The sequence below is a fragment of the Leuresthes tenuis genome, unplaced genomic scaffold (genome assembly GCF_036924035.1).
Source record: "Leuresthes tenuis unplaced genomic scaffold, fLeuTen1.0.hap1 SCAF_17, whole genome shotgun sequence".
Taxonomy (NCBI): Eukaryota; Metazoa; Chordata; class Actinopteri; order Atheriniformes; family Atherinopsidae; genus Leuresthes; species Leuresthes tenuis.
In genome coordinates this window covers 11,234,580-11,255,351 of record NW_027325371.1, presented here as the reverse complement: position 1 = coordinate 11,255,351, position 20,772 = coordinate 11,234,580, and the positions used below count along the sequence as shown (strand labels likewise).

At 40.7% G+C, this 20,772-nt stretch overlaps 1 protein-coding gene across 1 annotated transcript in view; it reads left to right on the top strand.

Annotated features, from left to right (window-relative positions):
• The first annotated feature begins 2,144 nt into the window (after window positions 1-2,144).
• The window catches only part of sdk2a (sidekick cell adhesion molecule 2a), a 35,765-nt gene continuing 17,137 nt past the window's right edge, over window positions 2,145-20,772 (top strand). The window contains exons 1-20 of the mRNA XM_072369378.1: window positions 2,145-2,298; window positions 3,661-3,767; window positions 3,956-4,103; window positions 7,366-7,499; window positions 10,558-10,669; window positions 11,080-11,270; window positions 11,416-11,499; window positions 11,612-11,806; window positions 12,286-12,402; window positions 12,682-12,849; window positions 13,221-13,323; window positions 14,104-14,280; window positions 14,506-14,642; window positions 15,247-15,394; window positions 16,507-16,647; window positions 17,011-17,192; window positions 19,578-19,693; window positions 19,935-20,130; window positions 20,223-20,321; window positions 20,439-20,630. Coding sequence (XP_072225479.1) covers window positions 2,162-2,298; window positions 3,661-3,767; window positions 3,956-4,103; window positions 7,366-7,499; window positions 10,558-10,669; window positions 11,080-11,270; window positions 11,416-11,499; window positions 11,612-11,806; window positions 12,286-12,402; window positions 12,682-12,849; window positions 13,221-13,323; window positions 14,104-14,280; window positions 14,506-14,642; window positions 15,247-15,394; window positions 16,507-16,647; window positions 17,011-17,192; window positions 19,578-19,693; window positions 19,935-20,130; window positions 20,223-20,321; window positions 20,439-20,630 — 2,884 coding nt within the window. The 5' untranslated portion in view covers window positions 2,145-2,161. The remainder of the gene's footprint in view (window positions 2,299-3,660; window positions 3,768-3,955; window positions 4,104-7,365; window positions 7,500-10,557; window positions 10,670-11,079; window positions 11,271-11,415; window positions 11,500-11,611; window positions 11,807-12,285; window positions 12,403-12,681; window positions 12,850-13,220; window positions 13,324-14,103; window positions 14,281-14,505; window positions 14,643-15,246; window positions 15,395-16,506; window positions 16,648-17,010; window positions 17,193-19,577; window positions 19,694-19,934; window positions 20,131-20,222; window positions 20,322-20,438; window positions 20,631-20,772) is intronic.

The window sequence follows — 20,772 nt, the reverse complement described above, 5'->3', positions numbered from 1 at the left end:
TGAGCAACGTTTTAATTTAACATTCGTTTTTAGAGGTGAGTGTGCGTAATCGACCCTGTCTTGTCTCAGCAGTCACCCTATCGTTGCTGGCCTGTTGTCATCTAAGTTTTCAGTGTCTTGAAAGGAGGATCACTTATAGGCTTGGTGTTACGAGAAGGGCAATCTTTTCTTGGACTACTTAGCAGAGAATTGTGTTTTGATTGTGTGCTCTTAAATGACGTTAAACATAGATTTTTCTCTCTCCTTAGCTTACTTCATTCCTGAAAATATACACTTTCCTGTAAAAGTGAAGTTAGTCACAACTACATAAGTAGTGTCCAGGGATTTCCAATCAGGTTTCATTTGAATGTGTTTGTTAAGGCAGAAAGGAATGTGATCACATGAGCAGCACCACAGCAGGTTACAGCAATGGTGATTACTGGGCACTCAATTCCATGTTCCGCAATTTCACATCAGTAACTTGGTTTTATGTATAGCCTTTGCCTCAGTCAAACAATGTGTGAATCTAGGTTTCTACATGTGCAGGTCTCTAATGGTGGCTCGTTGATGGAGACTGCTAAGTGCACAAAGCCACCAAGCCGCTGTTCCAGCTCTTGTGTGTGTTTGTTCAGCCATAAGTGAATGTTTTGGAAATGTGCATGTGTGTGACTTTACGTGTTTGTGTGTGTCAAGTACAAATGCATTTACTAGTGGATGGAATTACAGCAAAGCCACTACTCCAGCAGCTTGTGCCTGGGGAAAATAGGGATGGCTTCACCATTTTGGCTCCAGAAGGGATCACTTTCAAGTGCATGTTGGGTTTGATAGTGTCTCTTTAAGTAAGGTTCATGCAAGGGTGGTAGACGACGATTAGCCAAGAAGAGTAGTGCTGTTGTTACCGAACAAAAAAATAGTAAAGACTGGTTTGTGAAAAAGACATAAAATTACATGAAATGTGTGCTCTGTTACTCAAGATGGTCCTCTGCACACATGCCTGTCTGTGGGAAACACAGTCATTCTTTTTTTTTACAATTTCAATCAGGTTAAATCTCCCTTTCTCAGCTCGGCAAGGCTGCCCTCACATTCACCCAGTTCCGCCACACGATCTTTTGCATCTACTCTCATAAATCTTGACTGTGAACCTGCGTATGGGTGTGGAGAGCAAAGGAAGGCACCAGTGATCAGCCCTGAAAGTGAGTCAGCTGGTGTGGCAGGCTTAGAACCAGTTGTGCTGCGGGCATCAGCGACTTGCTGCAACTATTAATACAGACTTTAATTAGCCCGCCACAAACACTGGCACAATTGGCTCAGTGTCGCCCTTGGCTAGTGGGGCAGACAGATCAATAGGTCTGATCATGCCTTTTTCATCAGCTCAAATGAAAGCACTTTGTCTCTAAACTCAGCCCTGGACGTTACGTATCACCTTAAAGGCTTTTTGTGGCTGCACTACTGGTGTGCAGTGTTGCAGATGGGGCCTGTATAATCTGGCTGCATTAGGGAACTATAAAGATAAATGAAGGGAAGCACAGAGCATAACTCATCCTGTCAGAAAAGGGGGTTTAAAATGGGGAAACTTTGTGTTTCTAAAGCATCCGCAACCACCGCCACCTCCCATGGCTTCCTAGATTTTCAGTCTCTCCTCATCTAAATTGCTTGCGTTCCTCTTTTTTTTTGTCATTGCTGTATTTTTCTCCATCTGCTTTGTCTGTTCATACTCTGCTCCTCTCGCCTCCTCTATCTTCCTTCCCGTCCTCTTTTAGTGGTTTTGAGGTATGGAAGTGTTCATTTACACTTCTTCTTCAACACAAATTGCTCTTCTACCTCTTTGCCAGCACATTTCAATATGAAATAAAAGAGTAAGCTGCTTTTGCAGTGCCAACTTATTCCATGTACTTTTTGGCAATATTTTCTTGTTGACCTTCAAGTTTCCAATCAGTGCAGGGAAAAAATGAAAATGGTTTGTTTTTGAGCTCTCATTTCCTGTGAGCTGCTGAAATTGTCTTTTGAGTTACCTCACAGGAATCACTGAATCACAGATTCCATTTTTACTAGCAACCCCTACTCAGTGATTCACTTCAATTCTCTCTCTTCGCTCTTCTGTTTCTTTTGTCTTTTTGTATCACTCAGCTTCTCCCTTCTTATCTTTCTCCTAACAGTGGATGATGTCCCACCTTATTTTAAGATGGAGCCTCCTCAGACCCAGGTTCACCTGGAAGGAAACCGCCTGGTCCTAACCTGCATGGCAGAGGGCAGTTGGCCCCTAGAATTCAAATGGATCTACAACGGTTCTGAGCTTACACGTTTCTCCTTGGAATACAGGTGAGGAATGCAACCTCGTAGGCAAGAGCTGATTCTATTATTATTTCTTTTATTCATCTACTGTAATTATCTCACAACAGGAGAACATTTTAACAGCATTTGATTGTAACTAATAGCACAATTGCTCATTTTCATTCATACTCATTCCCATGGATTTTATTCAGTACTGATTTGGCTGCACATCACCCTCGGGAGCTAGCATCTTGTGTTTAGGGAATTAAAGAATTATTCTGAGTTGTATCTCACTGTATTCAACATTTAGAGATTGTATAAGCAGATAACATTTCTTCTCGTTTGCAGCTTGTTTAAACTATATATTTTTTTGTTGTACAATATTACAGTCAGTATTTTTCATCATCTTGTACAGTGTAGAAATGCTACAGTGCTTTGTTCTTTTAGCCGTAAGAGTTCTTCTGGACTCTTTTTATTATGGATTTCAGCCTCTTAAGACAATGCTTGAGAATTCCTCAAACAGCATAGATTGATGAAAGAAAAAAAATAATTCAACCTACGCTCACATGCATGTCCCAGCAAGTCACAATCACAGTCCACAATTAAAGTCATCTTCTATCCAGTTCTAGTCTCCTTTTCAGGACTTTATTCACAGTCTGATCAGAGCCCTAACCATGGTCAAACACTTTTGGGTGGGATTGTCTGATTGCTATCACTGCTATAACACAAACACTCTCTCACAGCAATCCTCCTGTCTTTTTTCTTCCTCCCTCACATCTTTCTACCCCCCTCATCTTCTTCTTCTTCTCTCCCTGTCTTCCCTCAGTATTTGGCTGCTCTCACGTGGCTTAGTCTCCGGGTCTGCCTTGCAGGCCAGCCCTCTGCTTATTATTCTCCACCAGCCCTGATCAAAGAAGAGAACTGGAATCCATTTAATCAGACCCGCACCAACTCCAAATTGCAGTGTAGGGAAAAGACGGCTGTGGTAGACACCACATTCCTAAGTGGCTGTAGCAAACCAATTCATACTTTTTGGTTATCTAGCAAGCTCATGCCACACACTCTTAAACATTATCGCGTGTCAGAGATACAGAGTGTTGACTGTCTGAAACTTGTGACAGGTGCTTGCATGATCATATGGAACAGACTGAAGACACAGGATAATAACAGGGATTCATGAGGCCTACCAATCAGTAACAGCCTTGTCTGTCACGTGTCAGTTGTGCTCTGATATATTTTAGAACATTTACGTCTTAAGTGGAATGCCATTCAGGCTCTTTCAGATGTCCAGTGAAACATCTCAATTAGTTTAGCATCCTGAGTGTGGGTGATAAAAGCACCAAGATGACAAATGTTGCTGTCTGTCAAGCTGATGATGACTAATTGTACTATATTTTGTGTGCCCATTAGGTACCTGATCCCCTCACTTGACCGATCGCATGCTGGCCACTACCGCTGTATTGTAAGAAACCGTGTGGGCGCTATAATGCAGTGCAGTACTGAAGTGCAGGTTGCCTGTAAGTACACGTTTAATGGGGAATATTGTCTTTGTTAATGCACAGAAAGTCAATGATTCTGATTTAGAAAGGGCATTAATGAAAATAATTTCTTAGTTTGATCCTTTTATAGCATTTATAAGAATTTCTCCTGTGGTATTGGTATTTCTTTTTTGATTTATCTTTGATCTGATTTTAATGTCTGCTAGATATGGGTGGTTTTGTGGAGGGTGAGAGGTCTCAAACTGTATCCCAGGGCAATGGAGCTCTCATTCAAGCGCCACAGATACACAGCTTCCCCAGGCCCCAGATCACCTGGTTCAGAGATGGTCGTAAGATTCCCTCCAGCAGCCGTATGTAAGTCCACATTCAGCCTTGCTTGGTTTCTTTGAGTGGAGCATAGCATATGATTAGTTTGTGTGTGTGTGTGTGCTAGTCTGAGCAACGGTGATCATGTAGAAGTTGTTGGTGAATGCTGGGCTGGTGGAGCAGAATTTCTTTCACTTCACAGAACTCTGAGAAGTTCAATACTGCTCGCAGATTTTCTCCAGTTTCCCCTCATGCCATGAGTGAAATTTAACAGAATAGTTGATGAGTGAATGTTGGCGCAGGGCTTGTGTTCATCACTGAATCACCTCTCAGTGATAAGGCGGGTTATTTTATCTCCCCTTTTGACTTGGCAGGCAGAATGATTGAAGGGTAGGGATAGATCAGGTTGCAGGGGAACCAATTAGACAAAATTGGACAAAAGGCCCCAATTGATGATATGACTGACAGCTCTCACCCCTGGTTGGATTTGTGAGTGTGTGGATGTGTGTGTGCTTATGTGCATGTGTCTGAGACTGGAAACATACATTGGCGGGTCAGTGGGTGACTGTATGTCTACATGAGCCATGCTCATGCTTTGTAAGTCATTGTGTGGAGTACCGTATTTTCTGTTGGTTGGATTCACACTTGTTCAGATATGCAATTTTCCTGAGGCGACACTGTGAAGGTAATCACCTGAGACTAATTTTGCCATCCAGACAAATAGAAGTAGGCAGTCCATAAGTCCTCAGAAACCACCTCCTCATTTATTATTCAGCAGCCTGCTGTACTATGTCATTGCTGTTATGAACACTTTTGCCATGAGTTGCGTGTTCTTGCTTGAGGCATAGATTTGTGCATGAGTCATCTGCCTGCAGATCTAAAAAAAGAAAAAGAACAAATTTGATGAAAAAAATAATAATGATAATGATAAACAACAGTGCATTGAGAGAGAAATGAGAGAGAAGTGAGAGAAATTGCAAAATGTTTTCATAAATTTTCAACAATCTGCCTATTATCAGAGGTAAAGTTGTGAAACTTTGCTCTGTGGCGATGAGAGGGACTAGCAGACGCTCTGAATTTACCGCTTGTTTGCTTGCTTTGTGTTAGGCCACATTGATATTCACAGGTGTGCGTGCACATGGGTGTTTGTGTGTCTGTTGATTTTGTGAGAGCTACCGCTCCTAATTGTCCAGGAGTGTTTATCCCACACCGATCAAGCAGATGGTGGCAGAAATAAGAAGAGCCTAATCTGGCCTCATGCTTAGCGTCAACTCTCATTTAATAGGCACTTCACAAACATCTTGGACTATCAGCTTAACAGGCATTCAGTCCTTGCAGGGGCTATGGTGCCACAGGAGTCACATGATGTATTGTAAAGGATGACTTTAAACTTTAGAGGCAATTTCAAGTATATTAAATGCTCTGGCTTTTACATGACATTTTCTTGTATTATGTGTAGGTTTACGCACTTACAATAAATGCAATCCCAGAAAGCACAGCCTGTTCATCTTATGTTAGGATGTGGTTCCTCTAAGGTTAGATTGACAAGACCAACATTTGTAGAATATTTGCAATATATTATGCAGTAATCAGTACATCACCTAAACATCCATGCAACTAAAAACCCCAACGTTATCTAAGAGTTTCACTGACCTCTTTACCAGAGGTGTGGAGTCATCTGAGATGACTTGGGCTTGAATCTGGAGTCATAATTCTAATGACTTCTGACTTGACTTGAGTCATAATGGACTTTGAACTCGACTTGAACTTTAAGATCAATGAATTGCGACTTAATTTAGACTTGAGCCCTTTGACTTGAAAATACTTGATATTTCACAGCAAACAAAATGCTTAATGTGTTATTTTTTTTAGAGTTTTCAATACCTTATTCAAATCAATCTACTTTATTCATTTCATTTTGTTTGCTTAAACAAGTTACCAAGTGGTTAACAAGAAGTGAACAGCAGTATGCAAAATATTATGGACGGGAAGTTTAGGATTTGGACCTGATGCTGGAATTCTACATCTTGATTTTGGACTCAACTTACGACTCTCATGTTTTTACTTGGGACTTGACTCGAAACTTGATTGGAAAGACTTGCAAAACAGTGACTTTCTCCCACCTCTGCTCTTTACACAATATTCCTCATGAATTTGGTTGCATGTTGGTAGTCTCTTAATTAGAGAACATCTAAAACATTGTACAGAAGTGTACAGTTTAGGTGATAAACCAACACATTTAGCTTTAAAAATATATATTTTTAAATAAAATATTTAACTCTTTGAAAACACAACTATATAAACATATAGACATGGTTTTCCAGGGGTTGGTTGCAATGTAAATATTTTTGGATTCCTAGATTTGTGATGTTGAGAGAGAGTTAGGGAAACCAAAATATGCAAGCAAAAATGATTGTTATATTATTAACATCAGTAAAACTTTGCTGATGAACAACATGAGAACCAAAACAATCAATCAAAAAAGACTTTGGGGCAATATTCCAAGTATAACATTCCTGAAGTGCTCTGGGAACAAATTTATTAGCGTGGATGAAGGTTAGCGTGGATTTATGTATATATATATATTATATATACATATATATATATATATACATATATATATTACATACAAAATACATTTTGAATGCAAGAGACAAAGATCAGGGGCTCTATCAATTACTTAACTCCTGGAAAAAACAACATTCAAATTAAGAGGCAGATGTTTATTAGTGCACAGGATCAATTCATTTGTATTGGTATATATAGACAAATGGCTGTCTTTGCAAATGGCCAACTGTTTCCATGAACAAAATATGTACAGTATCATTGAGCAGAAATCCCTGAGGTTATGCAGAAATTTAAATGACAGAGGACTTTGCTCAAACACTACAAAATAGGAGGCAAACCTCTGAGCTATTCTGTTCCAACACCCTGTGGTGCATTGAAGATGAAAGCACTCGTAAAAATGTCTTTGTGTGCTTCTTTTTAGACATAATTTATGAGCATTGTTGTGTGTCAGTTCACCCTCAGGATTTATTGACTGTAACAAACAACTTGTCTGGTTTAATGATCTGAATGTGTCTATGTGTGGGTCTGAGTACATATACATGCTCAGTGTGCCGTGTGTTTGGAGACAAATTTTGAGAATTTGATTCTATCAAATTTGTGCTATCAACTATTGTTGTCAAGCTGCAGATACGTGAGTGGAACAAGAGCAGGAATAAACACATCAGTGTGGTGTCTTTGAAATGTGCTTTACCAACATGTTTCTACTTGTTTTACCAAATGTTTCTACATTTTTCTACATCAGTGCCATCACCTTGGACAACACGCTGGTCATCCTATCCACAGTGGCCCCAGACGCAGGACGTTACTATGCGCAAGCAGTCAATGACAAGAATGGGGAGAACAAAACCAGTCAGCCTGTCACTCTCACAGTGGAGAGTAAGTAGACATGAAGACGCACTTGTGCTCTCAGGTGTACCTGCTTACACATGCATTATAGGCAACAGTCGTCTTCACCCACAGTGTAAGACTACTCACCAGCATATTCTTTGTGTCCTCAAAAAATGTCAGTTAAACAGTTTTATTCTCATGTGAATGCGTGTTCATTCAACACACCAAGTCTACAACAGGTGGCTCTGCTACAGACATTAGCAACATAGATAGTGCCCTCTACTGACTGGATGCTTAATCCAACTACCTTTAGCACAAAAAAGTCGCCCACTTGTTCTGCAGTCCTCCTCTAGCCTCTGCCTTCAGCAATAAATTACAGTCACAGCTTATGTGTTAGGTAGAGCCCAAGAACCACCTGCCAGCCTGGCTTGATGTGCAGACTCATAACACGGACCTTCATGATGAATAGCTACCCACAAAAAGCAGATTTATTAAAATGACAAAGAGCAAAGAGGGAATGATTAAACAAACATACACCCACACAAACAAGCACACCAGATTAAAAGGTCGGTGTCACTTATGCATTGAACATGCTCCCAACTTCAAATAAAATGTTGCATTGGTGGCGCAAGCACGGTTATAAGTCACATCATTAGAGTTTAGCTAAACCTTCCTTATCCTCCCACCTACTGTCACCTATTATCTGAACAAAGATGCACAAATTCTCGCGCTCTCTCTAACTTTTATCTGCATAAATTCCATCTTGCTCTGTTAACCTCTACTAGCCAATTAAAGGAGGCGCTACATTTTTTTTTTGCTGTTAGGCTATAACAGCACTGTTTCTTAGTATGTTTATACCACTTAGTTGTCACTGGAAGTCTTTGATAATATTCATATCATAAGGATTTTAAACTGTTTTACAAAGATTTTTTGCAGCTTGCCAGAGAAACGGCACATTCCTGAAAACACCTTCAAGCATCTGCTTCTCAAATCTTTAATGCGGTATTGGTAATTCTGCGCTCATTGTGCATGACACAGCAATCTGCTGGGACCAGATATCACTGCATTTCCCCAAATCTGACCTTGCATATCACGTAGTTTTGTTTGCATCTGAAAGTCAATAAGGTTTTCAGAGCTGTATTTGTTCATTTTAGCAATTCTGTAGAGAACAGAAATGGAAAAAAAGACAGCAGAGGGAGCATCTTGTTATTAAGAAAGCATACAAATGAGACAGAGCTGAGTGTAACAGGAAAAAGCAAACCGACGATCACTAATGCTTCAAGTAGGCAGGCACTTTGGTCTTTCACTTTATTCCTCAAAGTGGGAAATACACCAGAGATAACTTAGGTTTGCATTTGTTTTTGGACAACAACAAATATAAGCAATGTTGTGCTATTAGTAACGAGAATTTATTATTTAGGCTGCCACACTGTTTACTGTGTGCATTTAATTAGAAGATTACCAACTCGAAGTATTCTCAACTCTGGGAGTTTATGAACTGCAATACATTCATTATATTTTGGCTTGACCCAATTGTATCAAGTATCATATGACGTTCAGTTTCATTTATCAGGCCTGTTCAGTTTGTACATTTACACACATCTGTAGCAGTTGACAGACTTTAAATAGATCCTTAACTTCAATAATCACACTTTGTAAAGGAGACTACTACACTTAAGAAATGCAGTTATCCCTTTTTTAACAGCTTTGACATGACTATATCATGAGGTCTGTTGAATAAATCATTTAGAAATATACATCCATTCCTACACTACAACAAGCTTTTAATCTTGAAATAAGTTTACTTTTTAATAATTTTTCCTTCTTCTTTTCACTCATCTAAAAGCAAATTCTGCAATCTTACATACTAACTAGTATTCTTTGAGCCAAGTGATTTAGATTTTTCAAAAATCCCCTGGACTGGGATAAATCAAAGTTTGAGTTTGTTCTCTTTACGCCTGTTTTAATGCAAGTCATTCTAAGTGGATTTATTGATCTTCTCTGTGCTGATTAAGAACAATGTCAAGATCACTCTCTTTGATGTTTGTACCATGATGAAATTATGCCATTTTAAACTTTCAAAGATTTCTATACTCTTTTGATCTGCTGCAGCTTCTCAAAATGCATCTGTTTGCATTGTTGAATATTCGTGCAGCACAGATTTCACTGCTCATCTGCATCACTGACTAGAGCCTCTTCAAAACTCAATTTCTGTGTTTCATCTTCCAAAGTTCTATTATGTTTGACTTTTTCTTTTCCATCAGTGTTAGTTTTTTTTTTGTTTTTTTTTTTATGGAAACGGCACAACTTATTGTAGCTAATTGGATCTTTATCAGCAGTTCAGCACAATAAACATTCTGTGATTTGGTTATTCACTTTATATTTGATTTAAATACAGGGCATGACATTTTGATAATAAGCCTTGGCTTAGGCTTATTAATATTGTAAAAAGCCTTGTTCGAGATGTTTTGGCATGACTCATAAAAAAGGTCACAAAAAGGGTAGTATTTACAATGAGATAGCATGAAATAACAATAATAATGATTAAAACTTGATTAGAAACATTATTAACCCAAGCTAGACCCTAAAACTGAGTACCTGCAAACACACTACCACCACAATACACACATGCAACATACCATAAACACGCAATCACTCAAATACACACAGGTTCACAGGCCCTTACTCGTCCACCGGGAAGGTGGTGGAAAATGAGATCAGATTCAGAGAGAGATCACTGATTGAGGGCAGTGAATCGATGGATGGCTAGAGGCTCCATGAAACCCGTGAGTGGTGGTGCTGCATTTAATCGTATTTTATGTTTGTCTCAATTATGTTACATAATGGTTTCTAACACCTGGGCTAACACCTTGTTCAGGAAAATGCTGTGTGGACCAGAAGAAGGAACTAAAGTAAAGACAGAGGTGTTAATAGTTGGGTTATAGAATGCTGGCTACCTGCTGGTGGTAGTGACAGATTGTCAGTCTCTGTCTAAGGATCTAGTCATCCTCAGTCGGCCCTATCAGGCAGATGCACAGGCTTAATCAGAGAATGGTGAGCAGTTATAGATTGGTTTCACTTTTTTGTGTGTCTGTGTGTGTGATAGATGTAGGGGGGCCTGCAGACCCCATTGCCCCCTCCATCATCATCCCCCCAAAGAACTCCAGCGTAACAGTGGGGAGAAACGAAGCTATCATGGAGTGCGTTGCCAATGCAAGGTAAATGGTCACAAACACACAAGTGTGTGTTAAGGAAAAGACATGAAAAAGACATACACACAGACACATATTATCAAAGCACCCCCACCTTCTCACACCTCCATGTTTGATATTTTGTGATTTAAATGAGTTTTGAAATCTTTTGTTTGAACATGATCGAAAAGTGTTTTTCACATCTCTCGTTTTGTACCTCTTCTCAATTATTTCCTTTGATTCAAGGCTTCACTCTGTTCTCCCTATCTCACACATTGCCAGCCCTTAATTCTGACTATTATCTCCAATTCAAAGACTTAATCAAAATGACAGATGTATTCCATTTCACCCGCAATGCTCTCTAACCTTGAAACAGAATACACCTGTGTATTAAAACCACGTTTTCTGTCTTTTGCTCTCTTTTTTACCTCCTCTAGACCCCTCGTCAAAATGAATATCACTTGGAGGAAAAATGGGGTGGTGGTCAATACAGGGATCCGAGATTTTGGCCGTAGATTGGTCATTAGTTTGCCTGCAGTCAGTGATAGTGGCTACTATGAGTGTGAGGCGTCACTCCGCAGTAGCAGTGTCCCCTCAGTCACTGCTGGGGCCTACTTGCATGTTCTTGGTAATTAAAGCACCGCTTACACTTAAACCGTGCAGAGAGTTGCATGCTATTTCCTCAGCATACTGAAAGAGATTATTTTAGATAATTTTGTACAATTTTAAAGGCTATAATGGAGCACTGACTGCTTTTTCTATCCTCCAAACAGAATATCCTCTGTTCATAAAAGAACCACCAAGTCATATCACTGCAGAAATGGAGAAGGTGGTGGATATCCCCTGTCAGGCAAGAGGTCCGTGATGTTTGTATTTGCCTGTGTGCTACTGCGTGAGTAAAAGAGCAAGAAAGCGTACAAAAGCAATAGAGAGTCAGAGTGACATGGTAATCCTCCCCTCCCTCTGCAGGAACACCACAGCCAGATATAGTGTGGTATAAAGACGGCATTCCCATTAGCCCGGTGAAGATCCCCAGGTACAGGGTGTTGGTTGGAGGCAGTCTCCAGATCAACGGACTCCTGCCAGATGACACGGGGATGTTTCAGTGCTTTGCTCGCAACCTTGCCGGAGAGATCCAGACAAACACATACCTAGCTGTTACAAGTATGTCCCCTTCAGAATTCAAATTTGCAGTTACCACAGGTCTGTTACTTAATTCTGCTCGCTTTCCTTTCTCTATACCTTTCTTATTCTTATTCTTAAATCTTTTCTTCTTGTCTCAGTTCTAATCCTATTTACCCTCTCCCTTTGTCTTCCGTTCTACACCAATATATCTATATATCTTTTTGCAGTGACAGATTTGTCACCTTGGATGCTCAGGCAATTATTGCCTGTTTTTGAATCAGGGAATAAGCAGGAGAAGCAGAGAGATGAAGGCGCCTTGTCAGAGTCTCAGAGCGGTTGGTGAGAATGAGACCTGACAGCTGCCCCTTTTGTCAAGACTATTAAGCTCTCAGCTGCCGCCTGCTTTATTAGGGAGAAAACTGTTTATGTCTCTCATTATCACCTCTGTCTCACCTGATTTTGTTTAATGTATGCATGATTCTGTGTGCGTGTGTTTGCGTGTGGCTGACCCCACTCAGGTATTGCTCCCAACATCACCGCTGGCCCCTCTGACAGCGCAGTGATTGACAGCATGTCAGTTATTCTGCACTGTGAGACCTCAGGAGCTCCGCGGCCAGCCATCACCTGGCAGAAAGGTGCGTGGGCTAACAGCATGACGTTCTTGGGGGGTGGTTATTATGTGGCATTTTGACATGCCGAAATCAGACAAGATCTATAGAAAATAAATTCTGAATAAAAAATGTTCTTCAAATGAGCTTCACCTCTTTACTTTACCTGCACTGTTTTCCCTGCTGTTTGTTTTCCATGACATTTATTTAATGCCCTAATCTCTCTTTTTCTTGTCCCACCACCTCCTCCCTATTCTCCCCTGTTCTCCTTCCCACATCATCAATCACTTCCACCCTTCCCTGCAGGTGAACGTGTCTTGGCCAGTGGCTCAGTCCAGCTGCCCAGGTTCACCCTGCTGGAGTCAGGCAGCTTGCTCATTAGCCCCACCCACCTGTCTGATGCCGGGACCTACACCTGCATGGCCAGTAACTCCAGGGGAATTGACGAGGCCTCAGCTGACATAGTGGTATGGGGTAAGCTTAACAACAAATTTACTCACTCCTAAGAGTAAAATACTGCAAATTATGAAAATGAGGCAAAAAAAACCCAACTTTTGTAATCGATGACTTGTTTTACTTGCAGAGGCAGCACATAGTGTAATTAGATCTTGAGGGTCCTTGTCAAGATTTTCATACCATAGCCATAGGATTGATACAAGTGCTCACTGTGAATAAATAATGCCAGTCCTTGAAACCCTTGAGAACACCTATTGAAAATGTTGAAACAATTGATCCTGTTTCAGAAAGCCGTTAAGGGAAAAATTAAACCTATGTCCACGAAGTTATGTTCAAGCTGCTGTTTAAATGTGTAGTTTTTGAGTAAGAGCCTCTGGATGTTTTCACAGCACGTACCCGCATCACCAAGCCGCCTCAAGACCAGAGTGTCATCAAAGGGACAAAGGCTGTTATGACCTGTGGTGTGACACACGATCCTAGTGTCACTGTAAGGTAATCTTTTGGAATTTTGTCCCTTTTCTTTCAAATATTATTGAAATGAATATCGGACGTCACATCAAGCCTTTTTTATTAAACTCTAGTCTAGAAAACTAGCAAGGGTATCAGTGATGGACTTAATTAGTTTATGAAATCTGCATGGATGTTTATCCACTCTTGGAAAAGATTCTGAAGCTCTCAGAGTCAGGTTGGGGAATTAGTTCGTGAACTACCCTCACCCCTCCCACAGTCTTGAGCATGATAGAGTGTATGCTCATGCATCTGTCTCAGAGGGAATGAAATGATGTCTTTGGAGCCTAGTGATTAGAGTGCCTGTCACCTGTGGGCCTGCGACATTGATCAGATTGTGGGGTAAACAGATGAATATGTAAACAGCGTAATAACCTCAGACAGCGTCTTTAATTAAATGCAACACAGAGGAGATTAGCCGGAGAGCCTGAACAGTTGCAATTAATCACAGGAGCTCCTCGAATGTACATGCCTATGTGCATGTGTATGAATGATCATATGTTAAAGTGTATATGCATGGATTACAGGTTCTGCACTGTATGTGTGTCAGATAGAGATGCCTTTCAGATTCAAATCACTTTGCTTTCTGCTTCACATCAGCTTTTCATCAGCGTTAGCAGCCACTGTGTTTGGTGTATGAACTGACATAAGGCAAACAGATTTACTGTCACAACACTCACTACACAACAGTGTAGAGTGTGAGTGTTTGTGTGTGCCCTTTTGTGTGTGTATAACATGCTCACATACTCATGCACATGCCTTCAGGTATGTATGGGAGAAGAGCGGCTCCATGATTGACGTGAACTCATCGCCCCGCCTGCGTCTGGATCCCGACGGAACCCTGCACATCTCCCAGACGTGGTCAGGTGACATCGGTACATACACCTGCAGGGTGACCTCAGTGGGTGGCAATGACTCCCGCAGTGCCCACCTCCGAGTCAGGTCTGAACATTTGCCTCACATCTCCCTCTGTCTTATGTGGCTGTCTGTATTGTTTTTTCTCTCTCTTTTAAGTGCGACAAGAACATGATGGATGGATGTTTTTTCCACTGTTGTGGTTTATCACCTCTCTCCTCTCTAATCCATCAAATACTTCTAATATTTACTATGCAGGACTCTCGGTTTGACTGCTATTTTGACACCTCTCTTATTCTATTTCACTTATAGGCAACTGCCCCATGCTCCAGAGAATCCAGTAGCAGTTCTGAGTACCACAGAAAAGAGGGCCATCAACCTGACATGGGCCCAGGCTTTCGATGGCAACAGCCCCCTGATCCGCTACATCCTGGAGGTCTCAGAAAACAGTGAGTTTTCCCATATGCAACAATATCATCAGTAGTGCTCCCTGTAAGGAATTTTAAAGGTGAGATTGCTTATTGACACAATAGTTTGCACTTATGATTTCTTGTCTAAATTGGGTGTTGCATCTTTCCATAATTTCTTGACCTTGTATGCTTCCTTACAATTGATCAGATGAACCAAATTCTGTTGCTTTCAATGCTCTTCTCTTTCGGAAGATAAAATAAAATAAAATAACCCAAAAAAGGTCAATTGTTTAATTGTTTCCCATTTAAGTTCAGGCTTACTGAGAATATGACAATTTATTAAAAGGAAAATTAATCTGAGGATGCAGATGGGATCTGAGTTTTGGATAATTTAATTGCAGTCTGATATTCAAGCAGGAGTGCGTGCAAAATAGATAACTTGTTTTTATCAGTAGCTGCAATATTATTACTGAAAATGAAACAATGTTGTGCCATAGTAGGCAGAAATAACACTGAATTTAAATTAAAGTTTTCCAGTGCTTAAGAGATTTTTCTGAAGCATCTTGTTTTCCTCAAAAGGCCATTGAATAGTTAGTAGCTGTTGCTGAAAGCTCTAACTTTGCCCGTGCTCTCTCTGTTTTAGATGCCCCATGGACGGTGCTGCTGGCTAACATTGAGCCTGAGTCTATCGCAGTTACTGTCAGCGGCCTCATCCCAGCGCGTTCTTATCAGTTCCGCCTGTGCGCTGTCAACGATGTCGGCAGAGGCCAGTTCAGTAAGGAGACTGATCGGTAGGTGCTGCACTTATCTGCTCTGTATCTTCTGTATATTCAAATTTTTTTAAGTCTTTGTAACTTAATGAGTGCTCTGGCCACAAAAAGGTGTCCCCGATCTCATCTTGCCATTGCCCACTTTTTGTATGTTACTCCTGTGGGGTTGGGGGAGAGATTAGCTAGCTTCAGGATGGACCTTTTTTTACATAAAACTCTGAATGAGCTGAAATTGTGCTTTGTGAAGACTTGATGGGTCTGCTTACCAAGCTTAATATCTGTCTTTCATATTAACTGTATTTGTGGTACGTCATGTGTGGTAAAATAGTTGTTTTAAGGGTAAGAACTCAACAAAGACTCAAATCTTAAATGAATTATTATGACTAGCAAGACCAAATAATCAATGAAAATCATAAAGGCCAACCCCTTACACATTCTAAGATTATCATGATTCACATATACACACTATTGTTTTACCTTGTCCTTGTCAGCATTAGCTTCTTTTACACCTGCAATAAGGAACTCTTTTAAAGTGAAAACAACAACTACACATCATGCAGCTTTTTCACAGCATATCCATTCACTGAATTCCTCTGTGAATCTGCCCAGACAAGAGTGCACCATAGGAGAGTGACTATGTGTCAGTGAGAGCAAGGCTTTTCTGAGGGTTCTCTTCGGCACACCTCTTTGATCCTAAACACTCTGCTTTATCTCCTCCAGAGGGGTGCCTCGGTATGTTGGAAAGAAATCAAGATGTCATCTTAAATTGACTTAAGGGAAAAGACTTCCTGGATCTCTCTTTCTTGTTCTTTTATATCTTTCTCCCTCTTGCACAGTCCCTCCATTGTGCATCTCCATTTTCACCAAGGCCTCTTTGATCTTTTCCCTGCCACAGCACGCTGTCCCTCTGCGGACAGTCGTATAGAGACTACATTTTGGTTGAAGAAACAACCACCAAGTCACCCCCAATTTTCCTTTATGGTGTGCTAAAAAATGCAAAAGAAGGGCTTTACCATGATTTGATTTCTATGATGAAATAGAATGGAAATACGCAGAAACTACTGATAATTAATGCATGACTTCACTCTTTGTCTCTTCTTTTACCTCTCTTTTCCTTTTTCTTGATGCGCCAGACTAACTCTCCCTGAGGAGCCGCCCAGCGCACCCCCTCAGACAGTCATCGCAAGCGGCCGCACTAATCAGTCCATCATGATCCAGTGGCAGCCCCCTCCAGAGAGCCACCAGAATGGTCCTCTCCAGGGCTACATCATCAGGTAAGAAGACCTTGACAACCAACCATTTTATTTTTATTTGAATTTTTTTCCCAAGGATTGGTGCCTGTCCAGGGTGTCCTATTCAGATGCAATACTAACTGTTATGTGAGCTACTTGTCTCCATTTTACCTCATTCTTGCTCGCTGCTGCAGAATAATGTGTGCCAATTAAATAGCTTCCACAACATTTATCTATTGTCCCCTCTTGTGTTGTAGTCATTTTATAACTGTTCTGCATGTTTTTTTTTTTGTTATTACCTTCTCTCTTTTTTCTGAGAATCTCTGTCCTGATAATATTGACTGTATATATTGTTCACGTCTTTCTGTATCTCTCTCCCTCTATCAATTACTCCCCTGCTGACAGGTACTGTCTGTCAGGGCTTCCAGTCGACTGTCAGATGAAAAACATCACCAACCCAGACCAGACCAGCCTCCTCCTGGAGGATCTCATCATCTGGACCAACTATGAGATTGAGGTGGCAGCCTACAATGGAGCAGGCAGAGGCACCTATAGCCACAAAGTCACTGAGTGGACTCTGCAAGGAGGTGAGAACAACACACAGGATTAAAGTGAAACACTGTACTCGTGTGGAAAACAAGCTCAAGTTAAGAATTGTCTGCAGATGGCAAAATGTTCCTCTGGTAATTAGCGTTTGTGCCAAAAAGAAGCCATGACCTCCATGCTCGACAGTTTGCAGCTAGGATGAAAATCAGCTCAAATCCGAGGCCATGGTTCCAAACCAGAAAAGGTTGGAGTGCTCCCTTCCAGTTAGGGATGAGCTAAGTATTTCTGGCTCTTGTTCATGAGTGATGGAAAGTTGGAGGGAGAGATGGACATACGGATTGGGGCTTTGTCAGCAGTAATGAGGGTGCTGCTCCTGTCTGTTGTGGTGAAGAAGGAGCTGAGCCGGAAGGCAAAGCTTTCCATTTACTTCTTTCCAACCCTTACCTGTGATCACAAGCTCTGGGCAGTGACCAAAAGAATGAAATCGTGGATGCAAGTGGCTGAAATTGATTTCTGTCGGAGGGTGGCTGGATCAGCCTTAGATAGGGTGAGTAGCTTGACCGTACGAAGAGAACTTTAAGTGGAGCTGCTGCTCCTCCGTATCAAAGGGAGTCGGTGGAGCTGAGGTGGTTCGGGCATTTGATTAAGATGAATCCTGGTCGCCTCCTTTTTAAGGTTTTGTGGGCATGTCCAACTGCAATGAGGCCCTGGGGCCAACCCAGAACATGTTGGAGTGATTACATATCCCATCTGGCCTGACAATTTGTTGGTGATGGTTAAATTTAGAGTTGTTTTTTAGTTTTCACCTCAGCAACATCAAAAAAGGTGATCAGTACACATTGAAACTGCAGCAGTTTCTCTGTTTACTCTCTATTAAATTTCTGAATGGATGCTGCAGTACTACAGAACAAACTTTTTTTCTTGTTTTTTTTTTTGTGTCGAAGATCTTATCTTCGAAACTTTCACTGTGTTCTATAAGCTACATCCACATTGCTCCATTTCATATAAAAGTAGAACCTAAACTAAGTATAAAACAAAACCAAAATTGTATTTTAATCAAAGTGATCCTGATTCGCACCAAAAATATTTATTTTCGTTGCTGATCCTTCATCTCTCCCGCACATTTTAAATACTTTGATTTGGTTCTTTATTCTAAATTGTGCTCCAAAACAGACAGACAGCTCTGACCTTGATGGAAGAAAAATGTTCATTCTCACCACATGAATAAAGTTATACTTTATTGTCCTGTTCAGATACAGTTATTTTGCTGGCAGAATCAGACATTTCTGATGTAATTTGATTTTAAATGTGTGCTGTTAGTTAAAATATTATGATTGATAGTTTTATAGCATTTTGTCCTTAGCATTTCTGAAATTTTTCACATTGATATAAAAACAAAAATTCTATTGCATTGAGGATTTCTTGTACTTGAAACAGACTCTCAGTCCTCTAAACTCAACACAGTTCACAAAAAACATGCAAATATGTTATTGTGCAGTTTTAGTAACAGATGTTTTACCTCTTTTCACAATCATTGCTTTATGTATGCTCTTTCATTTTTTCCGTCCTGTATAACTCTTAGTATAAGCATATTCAATTTGTACTATCTGCACTGTGTGTGTCTTAGTTTGAAAAAGAATGGCATGCATTTGTCCCTTTCCCATGGCCAGATGATTATGAAATGCTTCACATGCCCCAGAAATGAATTCTATCTGGCACTCGTGATCATTAAAACCTTGGAAACCTTAGCACACTTTGTGTGATGCCTAATTAATTAGTCAGTTAATGATCCACATCAGTCAGATCCAGTTAAGTCTCAAATAAACAAATGTACCACATTTCTGAAGAACAAGATTAGTGTGTTTAATTAGCAAAACTATAAGACTTTGAAAGTATGGCAAACATCACTATTTTAATTCCATTTCACCTCTCCTGCAAAATGTAAATAATGATTTCCTCATCCAAGTTACTGTCATGTCAGGCATTCAATAAGAAGAAGAAAGAAGAAAATACATTCAAAAAGAGTTAAGGGGACCACTGTGACATGAGGACCAATATGGGTCCATCAGTTTCATTAATGTGCAAGTCCCTATCTGTTTTCCGGTATTACATCAGAGTGGCATGCAGACTTCAAACAAACTGCTGCAGGGTTTACCTGGAAGCTGCCTGAGGCAACTGCTCTCACACCCCATTTTACTGGTGTATTCTTACCTCCCCAAATGAGCCTAAACACAAGTTCCTTTTGCCTGATTCAAACGCTCAAAATGAAACTGGTCTATAGGCAAAACTTGTAGATTTCCTCCCCATGTCATCGTTGTTCGTCTTTCTCTTTCCTCCTTTGCTTGTCTGGCTGCCCCCTCCCCCATTTTCTTCTTTAATCCCTCTCCCTCCTTGTGTCTCTTGCTTTTCTCCCACCTCTGGATCAGTGCCTACTGTGCCACCAGGAAATGTACAAGCAGAGGCTGTCAACTCCACCACAGTGCGTTTTACCTGGAGTGCTCCAAGCCCTCAGTTTATCAATGGAATCAACCAGGGCTATAAGGTGAGCAGCTCCTTTCTGTCAACTGGTGCACTCTAGTGGTTAGTGGCAGAAGGGCAGGTCTCATTTAGCGCAGTAGCTATGTCATTGTCAGACCACTTCTACTGAAAGTCCAGTTATATCAGTGCATCATTAGCTTGTCAGTCCTTAACAGTGTTAAGTTTTTTTTCCTCACTCTTGTATATATTATATTTGTCTAAAATCTGCGCAATTTCACCAATATTTCTTATTGCCAAATCTCCAGTTGTTGGCATGGGAACCCAATCGTGCAAACGAGGTCACTGTGGTTACAGTGCGGCCCAACTTTCAGGACAGTGTTCATGTTGGATACATCTCTGGCCTTAAAAAATTCACAGAATACTTTACTTCGGTATTATGCTTCACTACCCCTGGAGATGGACCCCGCAGTCCTCCTCAGCGTTTACGCACCCATGAGTATAGTATGTATTAATATGCAAGATATTACACAGTATTTTCAGGTAATCAGTTGCCAGGATGTTGTTCTGTTTCTAAACTGTTTTTATTTTCATAGCCCCTGGTGCTGTGGGACACCTTAGTTTCACCGATATCTTGGACACCTCACTTAAGGTCAGCTGGAAGGAGCCACAAGAGAAAAATGGACTTCTCACAGGTAAATCTAAAGATATCTATGTTATGTTGGCATGTCTGCTTCACTCAGTTTTTAAGTCACCAAGCTTTGTTTATTATAAATAACACTGCACTGTTTGGAATTCACCTCCTTTTTCAGGTTATCGGATCTCCTGGGAGGAGTTCAACAGGACCAATACAAGGGTGACCCATTATTTGCCCAATGTGACTCAGGAGTACAAGGTTACGGGCCTCACTGCCCTCACCACTTACACTATTCAGGTGGCAGCCATGACTTCCAAAGGCCAGGGACAGCTTTCTGCCTCCACCATATCCTCTGGTGTACCGCCAGGTCAGTGGGCAAATAAGAATATGAACTACTAAGTTGAGATTTATTTCTAAATACCGAAACAGAGATTTAACCAGAAAATTGCTTTCTTGTGTTTCAAGTCTATTGATTTCTACTCAGAAAACTCTAAAAGCTGCCATGTTTT